General features: G+C 38.0%; 1 protein-coding gene and 2 gene segments (V, D, J or C); 1 reads left to right on the top strand and 2 right to left on the bottom strand.

Moving 5' to 3' along the window:
• Positions 1 to 471: 471 nt before the first annotated feature.
• Positions 472 to 10052, bottom strand: LOC113012108 (receptor expression-enhancing protein 5). 2 transcript variants are annotated; one of them, XM_026152096.1, is made up of 6 exons: positions 9876 to 10052; positions 9647 to 9779; positions 4158 to 4251; positions 2017 to 2155; positions 1333 to 1523; positions 472 to 1129 (listed from the first exon to the last, which is right to left on the bottom strand). In XM_026152096.1, the coding sequence occupies exons 2-6, from the start codon at positions 9759 to 9761 to the stop codon at positions 1123 to 1125; spliced, it is 546 nt and encodes a 181-aa protein (XP_026007881.1). In that variant the 5' UTR covers positions 9762 to 9779; positions 9876 to 10052; the 3' UTR covers positions 472 to 1122. The 2 variants fall into 2 exon arrangements, with proteins under 2 accessions (XP_026007881.1, XP_026007880.1); XM_026152095.1 differs by having other exon boundaries at positions 1355 to 1523; positions 9876 to 10042.
• A 7462-nt stretch (positions 10053 to 17514) lies between these two features.
• Positions 17515 to 20019, bottom strand: part of LOC113012022 (Ig kappa chain V region Mem5-like) — an 86808-nt gene continuing 84303 nt past the window's right edge. The window contains 1 exon segment of the V gene segment in view: positions 17515 to 17892. Within this exon segment, the coding sequence occupies positions 17570 to 17892 (323 nt within the window).
• Positions 19051 to 19796, top strand: LOC113012033 (Ig kappa chain V-III region VH-like). The segment is given in 2 exon segments: positions 19051 to 19216; positions 19309 to 19796. Coding segments are annotated over 2 exon segments (384 nt in total).

The raw sequence follows: 20019 nt of genomic DNA, 5'->3' as shown, positions 1-20019 counted from the left end.
GGAAAACACAAATTATTGCATGGGTGGTTTGGCTATCTGAAAGCTGGTAAATGTACTACAGGGGACAGGTCAAAAGATCAAGTAATAAAAAGACTGTGACAGTGGTATTTTCCCTGCAACAAACCCTAAAATAAAAACATTAAATAACATTTTATGTGACCTCTGATCTGAAATTACACTATAAGTTATTATACACAAATGAGAAACTGGTAAACATGTGTAAATCTTAGGTAGGTATACGCCAGTTTTAAAATTACTGCAGATAGAATTCTATATTAAAAAAAGATATATACTGCTGTAAAGACCAAAATCCTCACCGGGTACAGATCCAGTGGCACAATCTCCTCGATTCACTACCTCTGCTAAAAAAAATAAAATAAAATAAAATTCACTGTTGCAATCCAGAACAAATAAAATCCCATTTGGCACTATGTGAAGTGATTGGAAAAGGGATTCTCAAAGAAACAGATAGTAAAGACAGACGCAGGGGTCCAGTTTTATTGCTTCATCATTACAAGGTGATAAATTAAGACATCAAAAAACATAGAAGTCAAGTTAAAGACTGAGAACCTTCATAACAAGCTTTAAATTCTGCTTTGCACAAACAAAAATAAAGCTTGTAAAAGCAAGAAGACATCAATGACCCAAGTGTTCCAGTTTTGATTGTGAATTTAAAAAAAAAAAGAGAAAAAAAGAACACATCTTAGGGTAACCTGCTTTTATAACTATACTGTTATTCAACCTTGGTTTTCTGTCACTAGTGGCTCAGTTAGACAACACTGCCGACATGCCCACAGAGTACTTGAAGGTATAAAACTGTATTTTTCTTTTATGTTAACATATTTTGTCACACTAAAACAAACAAAAAGAAAAGCTCACAAAACAGGTCACAGTTTCACCGATTGCCTTAGCAGTACCAACAGGAGTAAACTGATGTAGAAGTAAAAACGGCTTTATTTATTTTAGAAGTGTGACACTTCCATGATGTGAAGAGAGGATGGAAACCAGTCACCAGAGTGTCATAGAAGGAGGAGTAGGACAATCCAATAGTGAAATCACATATTTCCTGTCACTCAGCTTTCCCATGTTTCTTACTGGTCCTTTTCGTGGTTGAGGGCCCGGTTAACAGCTGATGAAAAATACAGGGAAGGACAAAACAGAACAGAAAAAAAAAAAACAATAATATTTTATAGAAAATACATGAAAAATATAAGACTGCTGTATATGAGGATATATTCTGACAGTGTGAAACTGTGTGGTCATGCACAAGTTTGTCTGGTGTATTAATGTGTTGCTGCGATACATGCAGAGTATAAACGTGGCTGTACTTGCATGTACACTGTGAAGGGCTCACCCTCCTTTGTGACGGTCTCAGTTATGTTCTTAGCCTTGGCACTCAGATCGCTGACCATACTCTCCATGGTGGCCTGGTGTTTCAGAAAAAATGGTCTGATCACGCGCTTGTACAGGATTTCGGAGCCGTTCCACGTTACTGGAGCCATACACCATATGAGGAACAAACACTGTAAAAAGAGCAAATTTTCTGTTATAATAAAAGGGAGAGCTATACATTTTATGAATATAATATAATGAAATGATAATGAAGGGTTATACATTTGTTGATTGAAGTTCAATCAACAAATGTATACTGGGATTAAGGTTTTCAATATAAACATAGTGTTTTAATGAAGGTGAGCCAAAATCGTCATAACAATAAGACCACAGTGTTTCATCAGTATGGTGGCTTTTTGTTTCCATGATGTCATATTATTATTGTTATTATTTTTTTTGGTAAAAGCATTTCTGCATAGTGCAGTCTTTATTTAGCAGTTACACAAAATATCCACAAGAGGGTGGTGTTGGCTACTGTAAAAGAAAAGCCATCTGCCCTTATGTAATTCAAGACAGTATGACTATCTATGGCATGACAGTGTGAGCAGACTTGGGCCAGTGTCAGCTGCATACAGTGATAATGTCCAATATAACCACAAAAACCATATTAAAATGTCAGCCTACCTTGCCAGCATAGTAAAAGGGGAACCAGAAGAGGAAGATGTCAGAGAAGAACTCAACAACGCTGAAGAGTCCGTAAACAACCCAGTAGGTGAGCCACTGTGTGTCATCCTCCTTAATATTGCTCTCGATGGCCTTAATACTGAATGGAGAGAAGAACAAGAGACTGATGAGGTCATGACATCCATGGTACATTAACATTAAAAGTCTAAACTCTAAACCTGATAAGATGATATTATGCGAATGTGACAATTAGCAGCACTGTACAACAAGAAATTCACGAAAGGAGAGGGTCAATATTCTGCAAAGCTACATGAACTATAGGGGAAAAAACCCCAAAACATTTAGAGACACTGCCTCAAGTTGCCCTTTCCCAAACACAGAGCTGGAGATGAATTCACTACTGGAAGCAGCTTCATTTAGTCCAGAATGCTGCCAGAAGCAGAAGGTACATACGATGACCACTTGAAAACCACAAATTCAACTATTATCTGTGCTTCTCTCCCATCAGTGCAAATCACTGCACATCACTTTGTATTAGAGAGCTGATAAAGACTGTTTAACTCAAATCAAATCAAATCAAATCACTTTTATTGTCACATCACATGTGCAGGTACATTGGTACAGCACATGTGAGTGAACTCCATCAGACATTTACGTTCTTACATGCAGCTCTGTTAGTTTCTACAAACATTTGTGGCTGTAGTACAGGTGGTCTCATGGGGACATGCATGATGTGATTTGGTGAGCTGAAAGTTGGTCAACAGTATGAATATCAGAATTTATGCCAATATGTACACTGAATGAGTTACTGCCCACCGTATCATCCCACACCAAAATTCTTCTATGTAAAAATAAATTCTTTAGCAAAGTTAGACAAACCTATTTTCCAATGTAGCCTTTTTTAGTAAAGCTTTTTCTTTTCCCGCATTATTGTCTTATTGAGCTTCAGTTACACAAAGAAACAATCCTGTAGGAAAGAAAATCAGATAGAAAAACCTAATTTTACAGCCAGTAAGAAGTAAAGAAATTACAATGCCCCATACATGCTTCAACATAGACACAAGCATGCAAGCAATGCATGTTTACACTGATTTAATCTAACCCAGCCATCAGCGTCGCCTGCAGAACAGCAACCGGTGCCTTATGCGCTGGTCATGAATCAAACATTTCATTTGGGGTTTAAATGTTTGATTTTTGGGTGGGGGGAAATGTTACGATTCGATGTTGTCAGTGTTTTGTTGTAGGCGTGACTGTTATGTGTTTCCTGTTTTACTTTGAAGGTCTGTCTTATCTCAGTGTGTTCAGTTTACGCTTCCTTGTCTCGTCAGTTCTGATTTGCCCCAGCTGTGTTTCCCTCCTGTTGTCCATTCCCTGATTGCTCCCTCTATGTATTTAAGTAAAAAGTAAGTAAGTAAAATTTATTTATATAGCGCTTTTCACAGATAAAAATCACAAAGTGCTTTACGACACAGAAAATGGGAATATAAAAACAATATAACAGTAAATAAAACAATGTAAAACAATAAAACTATAAAAACAGCATAAGAAGAAATTAATCAAATGCTTTTCTAAATAAAAATTTAAGCCCTGTGTTTCAGTTTGTCAAGGTCGCGATCTCCCCTGTGTTGTAAATAGTTGTCGTATATAGATGTAAATAGTTGTCGATACTTTTTCTCACTGCAGCAGCTTAGTAGGCGTGAGAAGCCATTTTTCCTTGAGAGCAGGGAGTGTGGGGGCATTTCTCCTTATTTTTATTTTTCTTATGTTGCACGCCAGTTTTCCCTGGGCTGGGGTGTAACACTTTTCATAATAACACTGAAAGATTAGGAAATGGTCAGCAATCTCTAAAAGTCTGTTAAATACAAGAGGCAAAATAGACTTTTGTCATGTTCTTTTTTTCATGTAACGGCAGGTAAAGCACTAGTCTTATCAAGGATATTTAATGATTAACAATGCAGCATGCCACTAAAACACATCAGTAACACAGATATAAACTGGTATTATCAGACTGACTACCTTGAAAAAGCCATAATTAGTATTAGTAATAGCAGTCTTGGGTTGGGCTGACATTGAACTTTGGATTCTAAAAGAAGTGTTCATATATTAGAGTGGACATTTTTTTGAACAGATGTCATACATACGAGAAATATGCTGGATAGACAAATCCAATCAGGTTGCAGAGTAGTGAGGCTCCATATCCAAACAGAAGATATATCGCAACAAAACTCAGGAATCCTGCAGAGAGAGAAACACGAGAGGCGGCAGTGAGCTGAGAGCAGACGGCGCGACAGGGAGGGGAGTGTGAGGTTATCCAGTTACTTTACAAACACTTCTAATGTCAAGCTACATTACTGTGTGTCTCACAGCAGGATATGAGGAAAACACAGTACCAGGATCAGGAGGAGCACTGAACACACACCAAACACTGATATTAATGCAGCCAAAACAAGAGTGGATTTTTTTAAAATACATTTCAAAGCTCATTAAGCCACATGAAAGTATAAACTTCAAGCCTACACACCTCAGGCATGATAGACTCCACAACACCACAGGTTTTATGCAACTTAAAATAATATGTTTATGATAGTGTGTAGTATGTGAAACTACAATTCAATCACTATCTTAAAAACATGACTTCCCAATTCAGTGTGTATACTTTGTGTCTAAGGAAACAGACTGACTTTGAGTGGAAATGACTCAAGTTCCTTATTTATTGACTGGCACGAAATTACTCTCTGCCATGCTAAAAAGTAAATACGGTATATGGATAATATAATATGGTCTAGAACACAGCATTAAGGCATGATATAGCCATGAATAAAGATAATAAACATGTAACTGAAAAACCAGAAATACTACAGAACTGCCAACTGGTAACTTTGAATTCAATTAACAAACAGCAGATACACACTACAGTTTAGCATGCAAAGGTTTACCTACCAATTTCTGTCACATACTCAAGATTTTCCCAATAATATTTCTTCAGCTTTTTTAACACTGAGTTTTAAATAACATCTTATCAAAATTTCGTAGGAACTCTATTCATGTAAACCTGAAAAAACAAGCCAAGTGGGGTCACCTCTCATCCCTGTAACATATTTATATGTGCACTTGCAATATTTTTAATCATAAAAATATTTGCTACCACAAAATTGTCAAGAAAACAAACGAGGAATATTGGGACACTGCTTGTAGCCCAGTTACTGCTTACTAAATACATTAATAATACTATATCCCTGCTACGGATCTCTGCGGGGATGAACGGGTGGTAGCTTTCAGAGGCAGGTGGAGTTTCCAGCAATGCAGAGTTGATTAACACACAGAGAGTCAGTATAAAATGTAACTAAGGTGACTCCGTTGCGAGTTGATGTAAAACAGAACAAAAACAAATATTGTGTAATCTCCAAGGTACTGTAGATGTCAGTACTTCAATATACTATTAAAATTTATGCAAAACTCAACTGTTCATTTAAATTCAGCTAATATAAAAGGTCATACATTATCAAAAGCACTAAAAGCATATGATCCTGTTGTAACCATTGCCTGCTCTTTACATCTCATTTGTTTGTCACAGCTCATATACAAATATCTGTGCTGATCCCAGCCTATCCAGCTCACGCCCTGTCTCTCTCTCTCTCCCTAATGAAGACCAAACTGGAAGAACCGGTTGACAGCGAAGACCCCAGGCTAGGTTACAGACAATGGCCAGTGTAAATAAACACACCAGCTGCAGCACAAAGCACTAACAGCATATGGTAATTTTCAAACCAATGTGCCATCAATAAAGAAAATGCTTTTTTTCCCCACTAGATTTTGACAGCTTACATAGAGTCATTACTTCATAACCCTGAAATGTAGTAGTTAAGAAACTGGATAAATAATGAAACCACAACTGTTTGATTTTTATTATAGCAGTAAATAATAGGACAAAGAAACTCATGGATTTCTCTTAGACCATGATTGTGTATCTATATTCATTAACATCTTTGTTGTGGAACAACTGAAAATGTGCACAGAAGTCATTACATAGATGTGTGATCTTGTGATGAATGACTCAAAAGTCTTTTTTACATAATTTTTGAAGGTCAGCTAAAAATCCAGTTTGACTTAATTTCAAATGATGACAAAGACCCATTGTTATGAGTACAGTGGGTGAGGGGTGGAAGTTGACTTTAAAAATGTGACGTTTATGCACAACTACTAACACCCAGTCAACTGGCTGCACACAGCTGACTTGAGGCATCTCTACTCCAGTCAGCACATTAGTATTCACACTTCAGAGTGTTGCAGGAGTCAGCATGAACTTGAGATGTCTCTCAGCTAAACAGCACACAGTTGCAAAGCTTGGTTCTTGAACTAGCTCAGATCAAAGTGAAGTCCAGTACATTAAAGTGAGCAATCAGAAAAGAATTTATTGTACTCAAGTGTTTTTCAGTGTACAACACATTTTTACCCCAAAATGTGGACGTAATATCAAGTAAGCATTATAACGGCACTTACAAATTGGCCAGATGCTAAGCAGATATGTCTGCAAACAGGACAGGGCATGGTATAATTTGGCTGCTCTGTACGGTTCTATTAATTAATTATAGGGTAGAGACAGGTAGAAGTGTTTACATACAGTCCAGAGTAGAGCAGGGCGATATGGCCAAAAATATTTATCACGATATACATTTGAAAATTTGCGATAACGATATAACTGACGATATAATTGATGCGAGACAAAATACTCCACAACATTACTAGCGCAAAAAGACAACCTTCCATTAATTTTCACTTAAACAAGAAGCTGGTTTTTATGTACATTAAAGCTTTATAAAAATGTAACAGTGCAAATGCAAATTCCTTGCTGAAAGTTTAACCAAAAGGCATTTCCAGTAGAAATGGGCTGACATATCCTGAGCATAACCATATATAATATCCACTGAAGTTAAAAAGAGGTGCTTTGCAACATTAAACTGTAGTGTGCAGTACGTATTTTTTGGACCATAAGGCACATTGAGCTAAACAAAGCAGTTAGATAAATCAAACTTTATTAAACTCATTCTTCTTGCTTCCTCCACTTCTGTACCATTGATTCATTGATGTTGAATTCTCTGGCAGCTGCTCTATTCCCATGTTGTTGCAGTATATTAATGACTAGCCTTGTATTGTGGATGGATTATCTCAGTTGTTCTCCTGACTGACGTTTGGTCCGTTTACAGCATCCTGCCATGCGATTGCATTTGTCTCTAACCATGAGGAACCTTAGTGTTCATCCTCCAGCTTCACTGTTTATGTTATGCTAACATAGCTGTGTCGCTAGCGATCACGTAGCACATCATTATATACCAGCTAGCCCAACTTCAGTAACCCTACAAACGTCACTGCTGTTTAGTTTCCTGCCTTCATTTATGTTGGAAGTGATAGCAGAGCTGTACGTTTGATTTTTTTCAGAAATCTCTCAGTCAGAACATGCTCTATCATGCTTAGGTAACTAGCAAAACTAGCGAGCTAACTTCCGCTAGCTTCCTGCTAACTTCTAACTCCGTTAAATGTAATAAATTTTGTTTTCATGGATGCCTGGAAGTTAAACTGAATTGTTACACCTGGTAAAGCAGCAATGCTGATCGTTTTATTAAAGATGAAAGAATTTAGACAGTTAACTCTCAGTGATGCTGCAGTGTTTGTTTGACCTGAAGTGTACTGAGTTTAGGACCCAGATTACTCCCAGATTTAAGAGCATCTTAGTCCGACAAATACGACAATAACGACGGCCGCTTGCATGTTCTGCAAAAAAATGTGCTTTGTTGTGTATCTGACGGACAAACACCAAACCAGTTCCACATCACTGAAGTCGCACCATTTTTACAAACCAATTCTGGTTCATCTGTTTCACTCAACAATCGGCCATGTGTGTATGAAAACAAAGGCACTGCGCATGCGCGTTTTACTCATATTCTATCGCGATATTTCATTTTCCTATCGTTGCCTAACATTATACCGGTATTACCGTGAACGGTATAATATGGCCCAGCCCTAGTCCAGAGTATTTGTTTTGCAATTCAGTCTGCTGGAGGGTGTGGGAAAACAAAACAAAACATGGATGTACTTGCATGTAGATCTAAAACAGAAAGACTGACTGACAGCAACTGTCTGTGCAAGCGGTTGTTTTATCAATCTTTTGAGAGCAACTGTGTAACTGGAATCATTCTGAAGTACTTGAGATAGACGGTGTTCAACATCAAGTTGAGTACAAAATCGCCTTACTTATACTACTGGCTTTTTGCACACACACACATATATGTATATATATATATGAAAATATAAGCCCATACAACAACAGCAGGCATGCCCAACATGGTTCTTACTAAGGCTTACTGCCACGTGTTTAATGCTTAACCACTTCCAGTAAAACCCAAAAAAGTCTACAAAAAAAGCTTGTGCTTAATATCTCATTTGATTGCAACGTTTGGCTTTTCTATGCTACACGTGTGTATAGATCTGAAATGTTGCGTCTAATTTATATATTTTTTTTTACATTAATGAAAAAGTATGACATGTTTTGTTTTGTGTATACACATATATAAAAGCCATAGTTCTTTTGAAGGATCCTTCCCAAAATATGTAGTATTTGTTACATAAAAATAAATCTGCTGATGAAATATTGGTGATAGAGATTTTTAAACCTTCAATTATCAACATTAGTCACCAAATGTACTTTTTTAAAGTCATCTTTGTATTTTTACTTATGTTGGAGTACTGTTTGTTAGAACTTCTTATCTTTGCCTGTATTCAGGTTTTAGTATGTAGTATTCAAACAACGCACTTCACATACAGTACTAAAGATTCTCATCCTTTGCGACCTTGAAATTGGTTATCCTGAAGGCATGCCATTGTTCTGCCATGAACAGACAACCGTTTTTGATCAATTGAGAGTAAAGACAGTGAGTTTGAATGTAGGTCACCCTGGTGTTTCCTGTAGCTGAGTGGCATCCTAAGCACAACCTTGCCTGAGGTGTCTGACATTTATTGACTTTAACTGTGCAAACTGACTACAAAGTAGCGTCAAAACAAAACTGCTAAGAAGTATGGGGCGCTGTTTGCAATAAAGGAGTGGATCTGTTTGCAGCTGTATAACCAGTCACCCTAGAATCTCCCTCCATTTCTGACCCTGGATATTTCAGGACATGATAAAAATACCCCTGAGATCAGCTGGTGGTGGATCTCAAATATTAGAAGCAGTTCATTCAGCAGCAACGCTTCGAAATAGATTTGTGTGTGTACATATAGGTGTGTTTGTACTTTTAAACCAGGTCAAACGCAGTAGTGAAGCATTAGGGCCTGAGCTGGATGAACTTTGGTATTCTTGCATGAGAGAGAAATAAAATGAGCAAGCTAACAGAGAGAGGGAGGATATGAAACATCTACTACTCACGAACACTGCAACCACAACTGTGTGCCAGTTTCCGTTTGAGTGACAGCTTACCAGCTAAAAAGCTAACGTTGGCATACTTGTTTAACACGAATATTGTGCCAAGTATTGGAGGAGAGGGGTAACTCCTAAGCAAAAGTTAATAAACACCTCCAGTGTTTTAAAGTACATTTGTGTAGCTAGCTGTTCGTTTATTCTCGTGAGCTGTTAACATACCCAAGGCGATATACTCTCTCTTCACTCCCGTTTTTTGCTCCAGTGTTGCCAACTGATCAGTCACAAAGTTCTTCTCATGGAGCAGAGTCACGAAGCGCTCCTTAAAGTGACTCATTTTCGGGCCTTCCCGAGCCTGCGACCGAAACAAAACCGTACAGAAGACAAAACAAATGTTACATGACCCCAAATTCGAGGACTTTACAAGAAAACGGGCGGTTTACTTACTAACCTTTGCTTGATAACTTGCCCAAAAACTTGCCGCTGTGAGGGTGTCCGATGACTCCACCGGGCTGTGGTGGCAGAGGGGAGGAGCCTGGATGTGTCTGACCAATCACAAAGCTCGACTGACAAACGCTGGCCGCTACAGTTGATGAAATAAACGGTTTGTGCTGCCCACGTTTGAAGAAGCTCAGTCATTTGGAGGTCCAGGAAACATTGCTAGTCTGTTGGGCCGTTAGTGAGTTAATAATCTGTTAAATTATGTGACCCCATCTTTATATTTTCTTTTTCCTATGTATGAAAGTTGCTAATATGTAAGGAATGTTTATTCTCTGAATGTGTAATATATGGTGCATTTTGTTTAAATGTTAATTTTACTAATAAAAAAAAGAAGTCTGTTGAGCCGCTATCATCCTTAAAATGCTTTAATTTCCCCACACATCCACTTCTGCAGTTACACCGGATGAATTTAATATTTGACTTACAAGGCTTGACTGTTTACTAAGTTTTATCAGTGTGTATCTATGCACACTAATAAACAGTGTTGGGAAGGTTACTTTTAAAATGTATTCCACTACAGATTACAAAATACATGCCCCAAAATGTATTTTGTAACGTATTCCGTTACGTTACTCAATGAGAGAAACGTATTCTGAATACTTTGGATTACTTAATATATTATCATGCTTTTTACAACTACATGACTGTACTATTGCTGTGTGATTTATTACTATTACTTAAGGTCCGCGGCTCCGAACCGTAGTAAAGGGACCTCTGGCTAATATGTCAGGTTTGTGTCCGGCTCATAGCTGAAAACTAGCTTTACCTTGTTGTCTGGGTCAACTTTGCTAGCGAGAGACAGAGAGAGGCGTTGAAAGGCTGCTCCAACGGAACTTATTGTTTCGGAGGAAAACACAAACACGGTGTACAGTCGAGTCTTAATAGCTTACTTACAACTGGGCTCGTCAGGCACTCTTTTTGGCTGCAGTGGTTATTATTATATTTACATGGTTCCAGCTCCCGTTTCTGCTCAATGACAGCTCTACTTTTCCACTCTCCTTTTTCTCACAGACACATAACGGGTATGGCAGTCCATTCTCCCTGCAGCACGGACTACACTGCCCACATTCTTTAGGGCTATGCCTGTAGCATTCTGCCTATTAGCTTAGCACAACAACAACAACAACAACAACAACAACAACAACAAAAAGGCCTCTCTCACCCAGGAAACACACAGTCGCAGAGAGGGCAAGCGTCACCCTGTAACCATGGTAACCGTAACGCTGCCTCCTGGAACAACAGAACATCACAGCTGTCAAACAAAACCCAAACAGTCCTGACCCGCCACAACATGAAACAGGAAAAATACCGCTGTGTAATCCATTTATTTCAACAAAGTAACTGTATTCTAAATACCACCTTTTTAAACGGTAACTGTAACGGAGTACAGTTACTCATATTTTGTATTTTAAATACGTAACGGCGATACATGTATTCCGTTACTCCCCAACACTGCTAATAAACGTACTAATTCTCGATCGTAGCGGCCTATGACTTTAACTGTTGTTTGGACAGTACACTTGTCCAGGGAGGTAAGAATTTTTAAGAAAAACCTGGGAAATCTGCATGAGGTGTTTACATTTCTATCAGAAAACGTCTCTCTGTTGCTAACCAGAATATACTAAAAAGCTGTATGTATAAAAAGTTCTTGCAATGTAAGAAAGAGTAAGGCCAGTCACTGTCAGTGGTAGCAGTGAAGTTGCCCTTCAACTGAAAGCAAATACAAACACATTTTCTCAGAAGAGGTTTTATTGAAACAAAAAGAAACACATACTCTTGTGTCACCAGTGCACATTAAAGGAATGTTAATTACACATAAGCATATATTACATAGATGTGCACTCTTCAAACAATTTATTAGGTACATCTTGGTAATGCTGGGCTGGACCGCTTTTTGCCTTCAGCATTGCCTTAATTCTTTGTGAATTAGATTCAAAAAGGTGCTGGAAACATTCCTTAGAGATTTTTCTTCATATTGGCATGATAACATCACACAGTTGCGCTCACGTTTTCATTCAAACTTTGACCACGTGGCAAAGGTGCTCTTCTGGACTGAGATCTGGTGATTGGGGAGGTCATTTGAATACAGCCCCCCGCCCAGTCTCCTACTGCGCAATTTCTGTGAAAAATGTAGCCTCAGTTTAAAGTTCTTAGCTGAGAGGAGTGACACCCAGTGTGGTCATCTGACGCTGTAGCCCATCTGCATCAAGGTCTGATGTGTTTTTAGTTCAGAGATGCTCTTTTGCATACCTTGTTTATAACAAGTGGTCACTGTTTCCCTCTCAGCTCGAAGTACTCTGTTGTACCTAATAAAGTGGTTGCTGAATCTTGCTAGCATGACTTTACTGGACTACACAGTAATTGGTGCTATGTTCTCAGTTTGTATATTTTTTTTGTGTGTTTTCTGATGCATATAGTTGCATAATTGTGTCATTTCAAGGTTTTTATTCAGTAATCACAGAGATGAAGTGATGTACTAGCCTTTTGCAAGGATGAGTCAGTTAAAATGCCTTAACGGTTTTTAAAAATGCATTAAGAACAGTAAGAGTGATGCTCCTGATGTGAGAATTACACCAAAGTGATTGAGAACAACTTTAATATCTCAGTGTTGACTCTTGATTCCAGTAGCTTATGACAATAAAAGTTGTATGTAGAGTGTACTTGTCTAGGCAGGTCTTGATTCTTAGGAAAAAGGGTGTTTATGCAACATTGAAATCTTGTGATTTCAATGTTGGCAACCAAGATATATTAAAAACCTGCAATAAGCTGTTGAAGTGAAAGAAAACTTTTAAAAAGCGTTTGAAACTTTTATATAATAAAAACCAGTCGTGTTTTTTATAAAAGAAAATAATTATTGTAACAGTGGAAGTAGCCACTGCCTGCAGCCTCGCAGCTTTACATTTGTGTAACAAAAACCACCTCACCCATGGATTTCTGTGTGTTTACAAGGTGAGTCACAGCAATCTGAGTAGACAAAACCTTACAGCAAACAACCAAAGTACAAAACAAATATTGTTCAGGACATATAACTCAGATCTTTCTAAACTGCTCGTTAATCCAATACAGAGAATGGTCTGAAAAACAGAAAGTGTCAGTGAGCGGTAACGGGTGAAAATACCTTGTTCATCTCATGGTCATTGGAGAATGAGTACCTTGACCTGATAGGAAGGCAACAGCACCTCAAATAGGCATTTGTTACAAACAAGGTATGCAAAAGAAGACCTATGAACGCACATGGCACAGATGGGCTACAGCAGCAGAAGACCTAGCTCTTTATTAAGTCTGCCATTTGCCAGCTAATAAAGTCTGTCGGGCGAGTCCTGCATTTGGGTCCACTGCCTGGCACACAGTACTTCATGATACCTTCAGTCATCACATCTCAGTCGAGTAGAGCAACTTTGGGATGTGACTGAAGAGGAAATTTGAATGAGGAGCTTAAAAATCTGCATTACACTTTTGAGAACTGCTTTAAGTGAGAAACTGTAAAACAGTCATTAGATAATACAAATAACCAGCCAAAAATAATAACAGATTCATTACACACCATTTCAAATACTTCACAAAATGTAAATAAAAGAACAGTTTTCACAAATTGTAACACAGGTCTTTCCGAACTCTGCTTGTTTCAGTTCTACAAAAATAATAAAGATGTGGGGACCAACATATGCCAAGAAAATATCACTCGTATCATTATTGTACATCACTGGCACTGGTTGAACTGTTGATACAAGCCAGTGTGGAACTGTGCTTTCATGTGTGTATGTCAAATTCTGACCAAACTATCCGAATATCACAGGAGAAATCGAGACTTATTATACCAGCAAACATTTTCCAATCCTATTTTGTTTAGTTTTGGTGAATTATAGTTTGTTTCCTGTTCTTACCTGACAGGAGATGCATCCTGTGTGGCCTTCCACTGCTGCAGTCTATCTGGTTCAAGGTTTGAAGGATCGCTTCCGCATTACTTAGTTGTAATGAATGATTATTTGAATTATTGTTGCTTTCCTATCCTATTCTCCTTTGAACTCTGGTATCAAAAAACTCCCAAAAAAACATGCAAATAAAGAAAACAAACACATTGATACTGCCTTCCTTGGGCATTTTCTCTTTTTCAGATCATAAGATGATTGTCTGTAAACCCTAGAAATTTCTTTGTGGGAAACAGAACAAACAGCTGGCACAAACAACTGTGTCAAATTCAAAGTCACTTAAATCACCTGATTTAACTGCTGCTCAGTTTGAAGTTCAGCAGATCATCTTGAACATGACTACGTGCCTAAATACAGTGAGTAGCTGCCATCATTGTGTCTTGAGAGATTTGTGTTATGCTGTGGCATCCAGTGTACTTAATAAAATGGCCAGTGCTTTTTTGAATTCTGTTCATATGGGTTTTCATTGCATGTGCAAAAATATAGTCCAACATGGTTACAAAAATTTCATTTGAAATTGCTGTTCCTGATCTTTGTCTCCGTCTTCATCTTCATCATTTCTTTCAAATGGTTTCCATCTATTTCTGGATCCACCTTCAGCTCAGATTTGCCTTTACTCTGAACTCACTTACATTAGTTTCATCACATCAGTAGCAACAAAATGCAACAATTTTAGAGATGTTTGTTCAAGAAATAATGGTTATCAATAATGATTGATAAGCTGTGTTGAAATTCTGCCTTCAGTGGTTATCATTATACATCACAATGGGAAAACTACAAAAAATGTGTTTGGCTGGAAGAGAAGATGTTCAGAGTTTTGCAGAAAAGTTTTACCAACCAGTTTCTTGACTCATTAAATTTGGTTTATAGAATGAGATGTAATACTGGGATTTTGACATGATATTAATGACTAATGGTAATCTAGGAGCCACTGAAAACTCATACATGAACATTTAAAGCTTGGAACACTGTTGTTGCGATACAATCTTGGTCTCTGCAGTGTTTCTAACGTCACGGATGAAGCACCAAGATTAACTGATACACATGATCATGGACATTTACCAAGAGTTGTTGTGAATTTGGATTGTCAGCAGAGGGCAGTCTGCGACTATCTATGGTTGAAAAGACCTTCCTTGGCTTCCTTGGGTAATCTTGCAAAGATAAGAAAGCCACAGGCATGGAAGTGGGAAGTCACATTTCTGCATATTCAGTCCACAGGGATATGCAGAGTTATCTTACACCCCCCTCTCTCAGTTTCACAGGGACAGATGTGCCCAAATGCATTTTGCATGATTTTATGCATCACTGATCTTTGGAGTTTAAGTTCTCCTTTCAATGAGAGTCTGAACTGTTTTCATGCACTCACACTGAAAACTGCATCAAGATGATGTTGATAGCAACTCTGACTCTCGTGTTGGGTTTTCTAATGCAAGGTGAGAATTTCTAAACATTTATTAACTTTTTCATTTAAATGTTTTAGTTTTATCGTAATCTTCGCTGGTGATTATCAAGGTTTTTTTTTAATCAGATTTAATTTTGTTTATCATTTCAGATTCCTTGGCCAATAAATTTCTTACTCAGGCTGATAAATCCAAACCTGTCAGTCTTGGTGGGACTGTGACCATCAGCGCCACAGGAAGTTCAGATATTGGTGCTGATCTCAGTTGGTACCTTCAGAAACCTGGACAGCCTCCCAAACTTCTTATATATCAAGCATCAACTCGCTCCTCAGGAACTCCGTCTTGATTCAGTGGCAGTAGATCTGGTTCTCAGTACACTTTAACCATCAGTGGGTTTCAGGCTGAAGATGCTGGAGATTATTACTGTATGGGTGTGCATACTGGTGGAGTATGCGCACAGTGATTTAGAGCTGCACAAAAACCTCCTTCAGTCTGAGTGAAGGCTGCAGGTGCAGAGTGCAGTGAAGAGACTGTGATGAGAATAACCGGTCCACTGAACACAACAATAGAGTCATCAAACACATACACAAAATAAAAGTTTATAATAAGAAGTTTTAACATAAAAATGTATATCATTTAATCAAGCCCCGGCTTGGACAGTCTCGGTCGTTGTGTCCTTGGGCAAGACACTTCACCCGTTGCCTACTGGTGGTGGTCAGAGGGCCCAGTGGCGCCAGTGTCCGGCAGCCTCGCCTCTGTCAGTGCGCCCCAGGGTGGCTGTGGCTACATTGTAGCTTGCCATCACCAGTGTGTGAATGTGTGTGTGAATGGGTGGATGACAGGTTGTGTAAAGCGCTTTGGGGTCCTTAGGGACTAGAAAAGCGCTATACAAATACAGGCCATTTACCATTTACCATTTATCTTTTCTAAAACATGGCTGCTGCGATGGATGCATTGATAGAAAAAAATATTACATCCCCATAATTTTCCCCTACCGCTATTGTAAGTATAATATAATGAACATGTTAATCTTTATCTTTAACTCTGTTGCGCAAAAGTATGAGATTCACAATGCAGCATAAGGTTTAATAATTAAACATAAAAGCTCTATTGCAAAACTAACTAAATACAAACACAGTGTTTTATTGTACTTTTATTTCATGCTGTAAGTTACATTCCTTATTATCAGAGATGGGCAGTAACGCGTTACAAGTAACGCGTTACTATAATCCGATTACTTTTTTCAAGTAGCAAGTAAAGTAAGGGATTACTATTGCAAAAACCGTAATTAGATTACCGTTACTTTCCCGTAGGAACGCTGCGTTACTGCAACCGTGATTTTTTGCGAGAATGTCTCATGACAGTGAGTAAGCAAGTGCGACGTTCGTGACAACAGCTGTGTGCAGATCAACAATGGATCATATATGGAATGCAGGAGAGAGTATGAGCATGCAGCGTTTAAAGCGTGGAAGTACTGACCTTACTTTGAGTTTGATTCCATAAAAAGTGACAAAAACATTAGTGTCCGTTGTGCGTGGGAAGAAAACTTCTTTTTACAGCGAAAAAAACCCCTAAACTTCCAAGCAAGCACGTAATGGGAAACTCTCAGAGAAACTCGCGGATTCCTCAACTGACCGCTGCGGCACACCTGCACCAGGGTAAACCTCCGCCTACCGCAGTCCTGCTTTACAGGTGAAAATAGAGCAAAATGACCGCTGAGTATTTGACTTTATTTATTTTCTGCTGTGTTTTACTTGCATCTATTTGAAAGACTGAGTGTAAACACAAAAAAATATTTTATTTTATGTGCTGGAATGTGCAGAAAATAGGTTTAAATAGGTTTAAAACAAATTTCTTCCAGTCAGAGAATGTTGCAGATAATTAAATTTTTGCTTGATGCATAAAGTTAAAAGATTAAAACTGATAAAACAAGTTTTAAAAAGAGACTTTTCCATTTGATTACATTTTGTATGATGGATTATGCAGAAAAAGTAGAATTGGGCTGAAAGATCTATCGCTTTATCACCTCTTCAGGTTGTAAATCGTGTTTTTAAAAAGTAACTAAGTAATTAATTACTTTTGAAAATAAGTAATCAGTAAAGTAACGGGATTAATTTTTTGGGGAGGTAATCAGTAATTAGTTACTGATTACTTTTTTCAAGTAACTTGACCAACACTGCTTATTATAGTGGGCAAGAAGCAGAACATGAATATGAACATTTCTCGAAAGATCAAACATAGTTTTACAGACACACTGGAACAGAGATCTGAAGATTCGAAAACATCATTTGTAGACAGGAAGTGTTGCTGAAGCTCTACTCTGAGCAGTGGTCAGGGTCCAGGGTTTGAGTGACGGGGCTCTGTCCACTCAGACTGGCCTCACAGCTAACTGAGCCCGCCTTCCTCCACTGGTCTGCAGAGAGGCTCAGGGTGCTGCTCCAGCTGTAACGACCATCTGTCCCCAAGACCTCCAGGCTGTTTGACAGCCCTGAAGATGGGCTACAGCCCCCCACCTTCCAGCCCAGCTTCCAACCTGAGGGGAACCCTCCAGTGGCCAGACACACCAGAGTGGCACTGCTTTTCTTCTCCTCCTCTTTAGAAGGAGGGAGGACAGTGAGGGTGGGCCTCAACACACCCACTGGAGGAGACAGCGCAGAGAGAGGAGAGAGTCAAAAAGGTGAAGAAACTTTGAAAGGCAGTTATATGGTAATCTATTCCTATATCTATTGAATAATACTTCAAAGTGAATAACTCATCTCTGTGATAATGTTCCCACATATAAATGAACCAAGCTGAAACACTCATGTGAACAGTCAAATCTTTGTCATCTGTTTCTTTCACTTCCTTTAAAACTACATTTAAAGTTAATGAGCCATGAACACCAAGATGATCTGCAGTTACTCTAAAAAAATCACTTTTTTAATTTGGCAAAACTACGAATCACATTTTAAATCTAAAAATAAGCAGATATTGAAATAATGAGCTAAAATATTACAGCTGCTCTTCTGCAGTGTTACATTTTTAATTTATTAGTTTATTTTGACTTTTCTAAATATTTTTAAAAAAAATATAAAGTATGATGAAAATAGATAATTGTTCATTGATTCAATGAATTTAACTGCAGCTTGGAAAGAATACGTTTTTTTCTCATTTTGTGACATCAGCATTTTTTCAATTTAACCTTAATTATTAGCAACATACAAAAATCTAAAGTTCATTAATTAGTATTATTATTAGTATATGTAGTATTATTAATACTACATGTTTTGCAAAGTAAAAGTTTTTGGTACTTACAGTTAACGATGAGTTTGGTTCCTCTGCCAAAAGTGTACCACAGTGATACAAACTCACTAAGTGGCCACACAAAAACGGCCTGCACTCAGAACAAGTATCTAAGCACTTAGAAAATGTCTGCTACCCCAATACTTAATCTAAACGGCTACATTTATGCTAGTTTTAATCTAAAATGCTTTAAAAAGAACAAAATAATTTTCCTACAAATAAAGATAATATCTTGACAATCTACAAACTGGAAATAGAAAGAATTACTGTCTTTGTAACAGAGCATCTAACAAAATGCTTCTCAATACTGACTACTAACAAAGCAAATTTAAAGTAAAGTAAAAAAAAAATCACAATTTTCTATACTTTAGATTTCATACTAATCACACTCAAAATAAAACGTATCAATTGCAGCCATGGACACCTTAGTTGCAATCCCAATGTAAATATTTTCTTCAGTTGTTTCACGTTGCCTTCAGTGTGTTGAGAGCAGAGAAATCATTTCCATAGAGAGGAGGCTTTGCATCATCAGCTGATCCTCCAGAGAACTGAGAAGGTTTATAGTCCTGTGACTTCAACACTGCAGGACTCACATCTGTCAGTCAACACAGCAGAAAGCACAACCACCATGACTCTCATCACCATCCTCATCTGGACGCTGACCTGCTGCTGTTTTACAGGTTCATTCACTCAGCAACATTTCAAACATGATGTGCTGCTTTTTCTCTCATTGATTTCTGCTGATAAATGAATGATTTGTTTCTGTCTGCAGGATGCAGCGGTCAGGTGACTGTGACTCAACCTCCAGTACTGACATCTACTCCTGGATCCACTGTCACTCTGACCTGTAGGACCAGCCAAGCTGTTGCTAGCTGTCGTGATGGTCTGTGTATGTACTGGTATCAACAGAAATCTGGACAGACCACAAAGCTCCTAATTCGACATGTGAGCATAAGACATTCAGAAACACCAACTCGATTTAGTGGCAGTGGAAGCAGCTCTGACTTCTCTATGACCATCAGTGGAGTTCAGGCTGAAGATGCAGCAGTTTACTACTGTAAGAGTATCCATGTAATAAACAGTGCTGATGTGTTCACACAGTGATTTGTAGCTGTACAAAAACCTCCCTCAGTCAGACTGCAGAGACTGCAGCTGCTGAAGAGGAAGAAACTCTGACACAGACCCCTGAACACAGAGCTGGCAGTAACCTCACTAAGTATACATTTCTTATTTAAAGATACATTAAATTAAATATTTGATTCTGATCACCTGAAATATATATAAATATATATATATATAAAATAAAATTGTTTCTAGATGATACAGTGGTGACAGCTAACAAAGCAACAAATTCATACACAAACACTAGGGGTGGTTTGCTATTCGCTTCACTTATAAGAGGTTTTACACCCACGCTGAGGTTTTAGCACTGATGGTTCTGTAAATATTTAAATAAAATTATATTTTTAATAAGAATAATAGT

This window comes from Astatotilapia calliptera, chromosome 19 (genome assembly GCF_900246225.1).
Source record: "Astatotilapia calliptera chromosome 19, fAstCal1.2, whole genome shotgun sequence".
Classification (NCBI taxonomy): Eukaryota; Metazoa; Chordata; class Actinopteri; order Cichliformes; family Cichlidae; genus Astatotilapia; species Astatotilapia calliptera.
The sequence above is the reverse complement of the archived record's forward strand: the minus strand, read 5'-3'. Positions and strand labels throughout refer to the sequence as shown.

Excerpts from the sequence above, each read along its gene's own strand:
- LOC113012108 (XM_026152095.1), bottom strand. The coding sequence starts at position 9,761 with ATGAGTCACTTTAAGGAGCGCTTCGTGACTCTGCTCCATGAGAAGAAC. Across the intron at positions 2,156-4,157 it reads GTCTATCCAGCATATTTCTC|TATTAAGGCCATCGAGAGCA; the intron begins GTATGTATGACA and ends CTCTCCATTCAG. Across the intron at positions 1,524-2,016 it reads CCTTTTACTATGCTGGCAAG|TGTTTGTTCCTCATATGGTG; the intron begins GTAGGCTGACAT and ends CTCTTTTTACAG.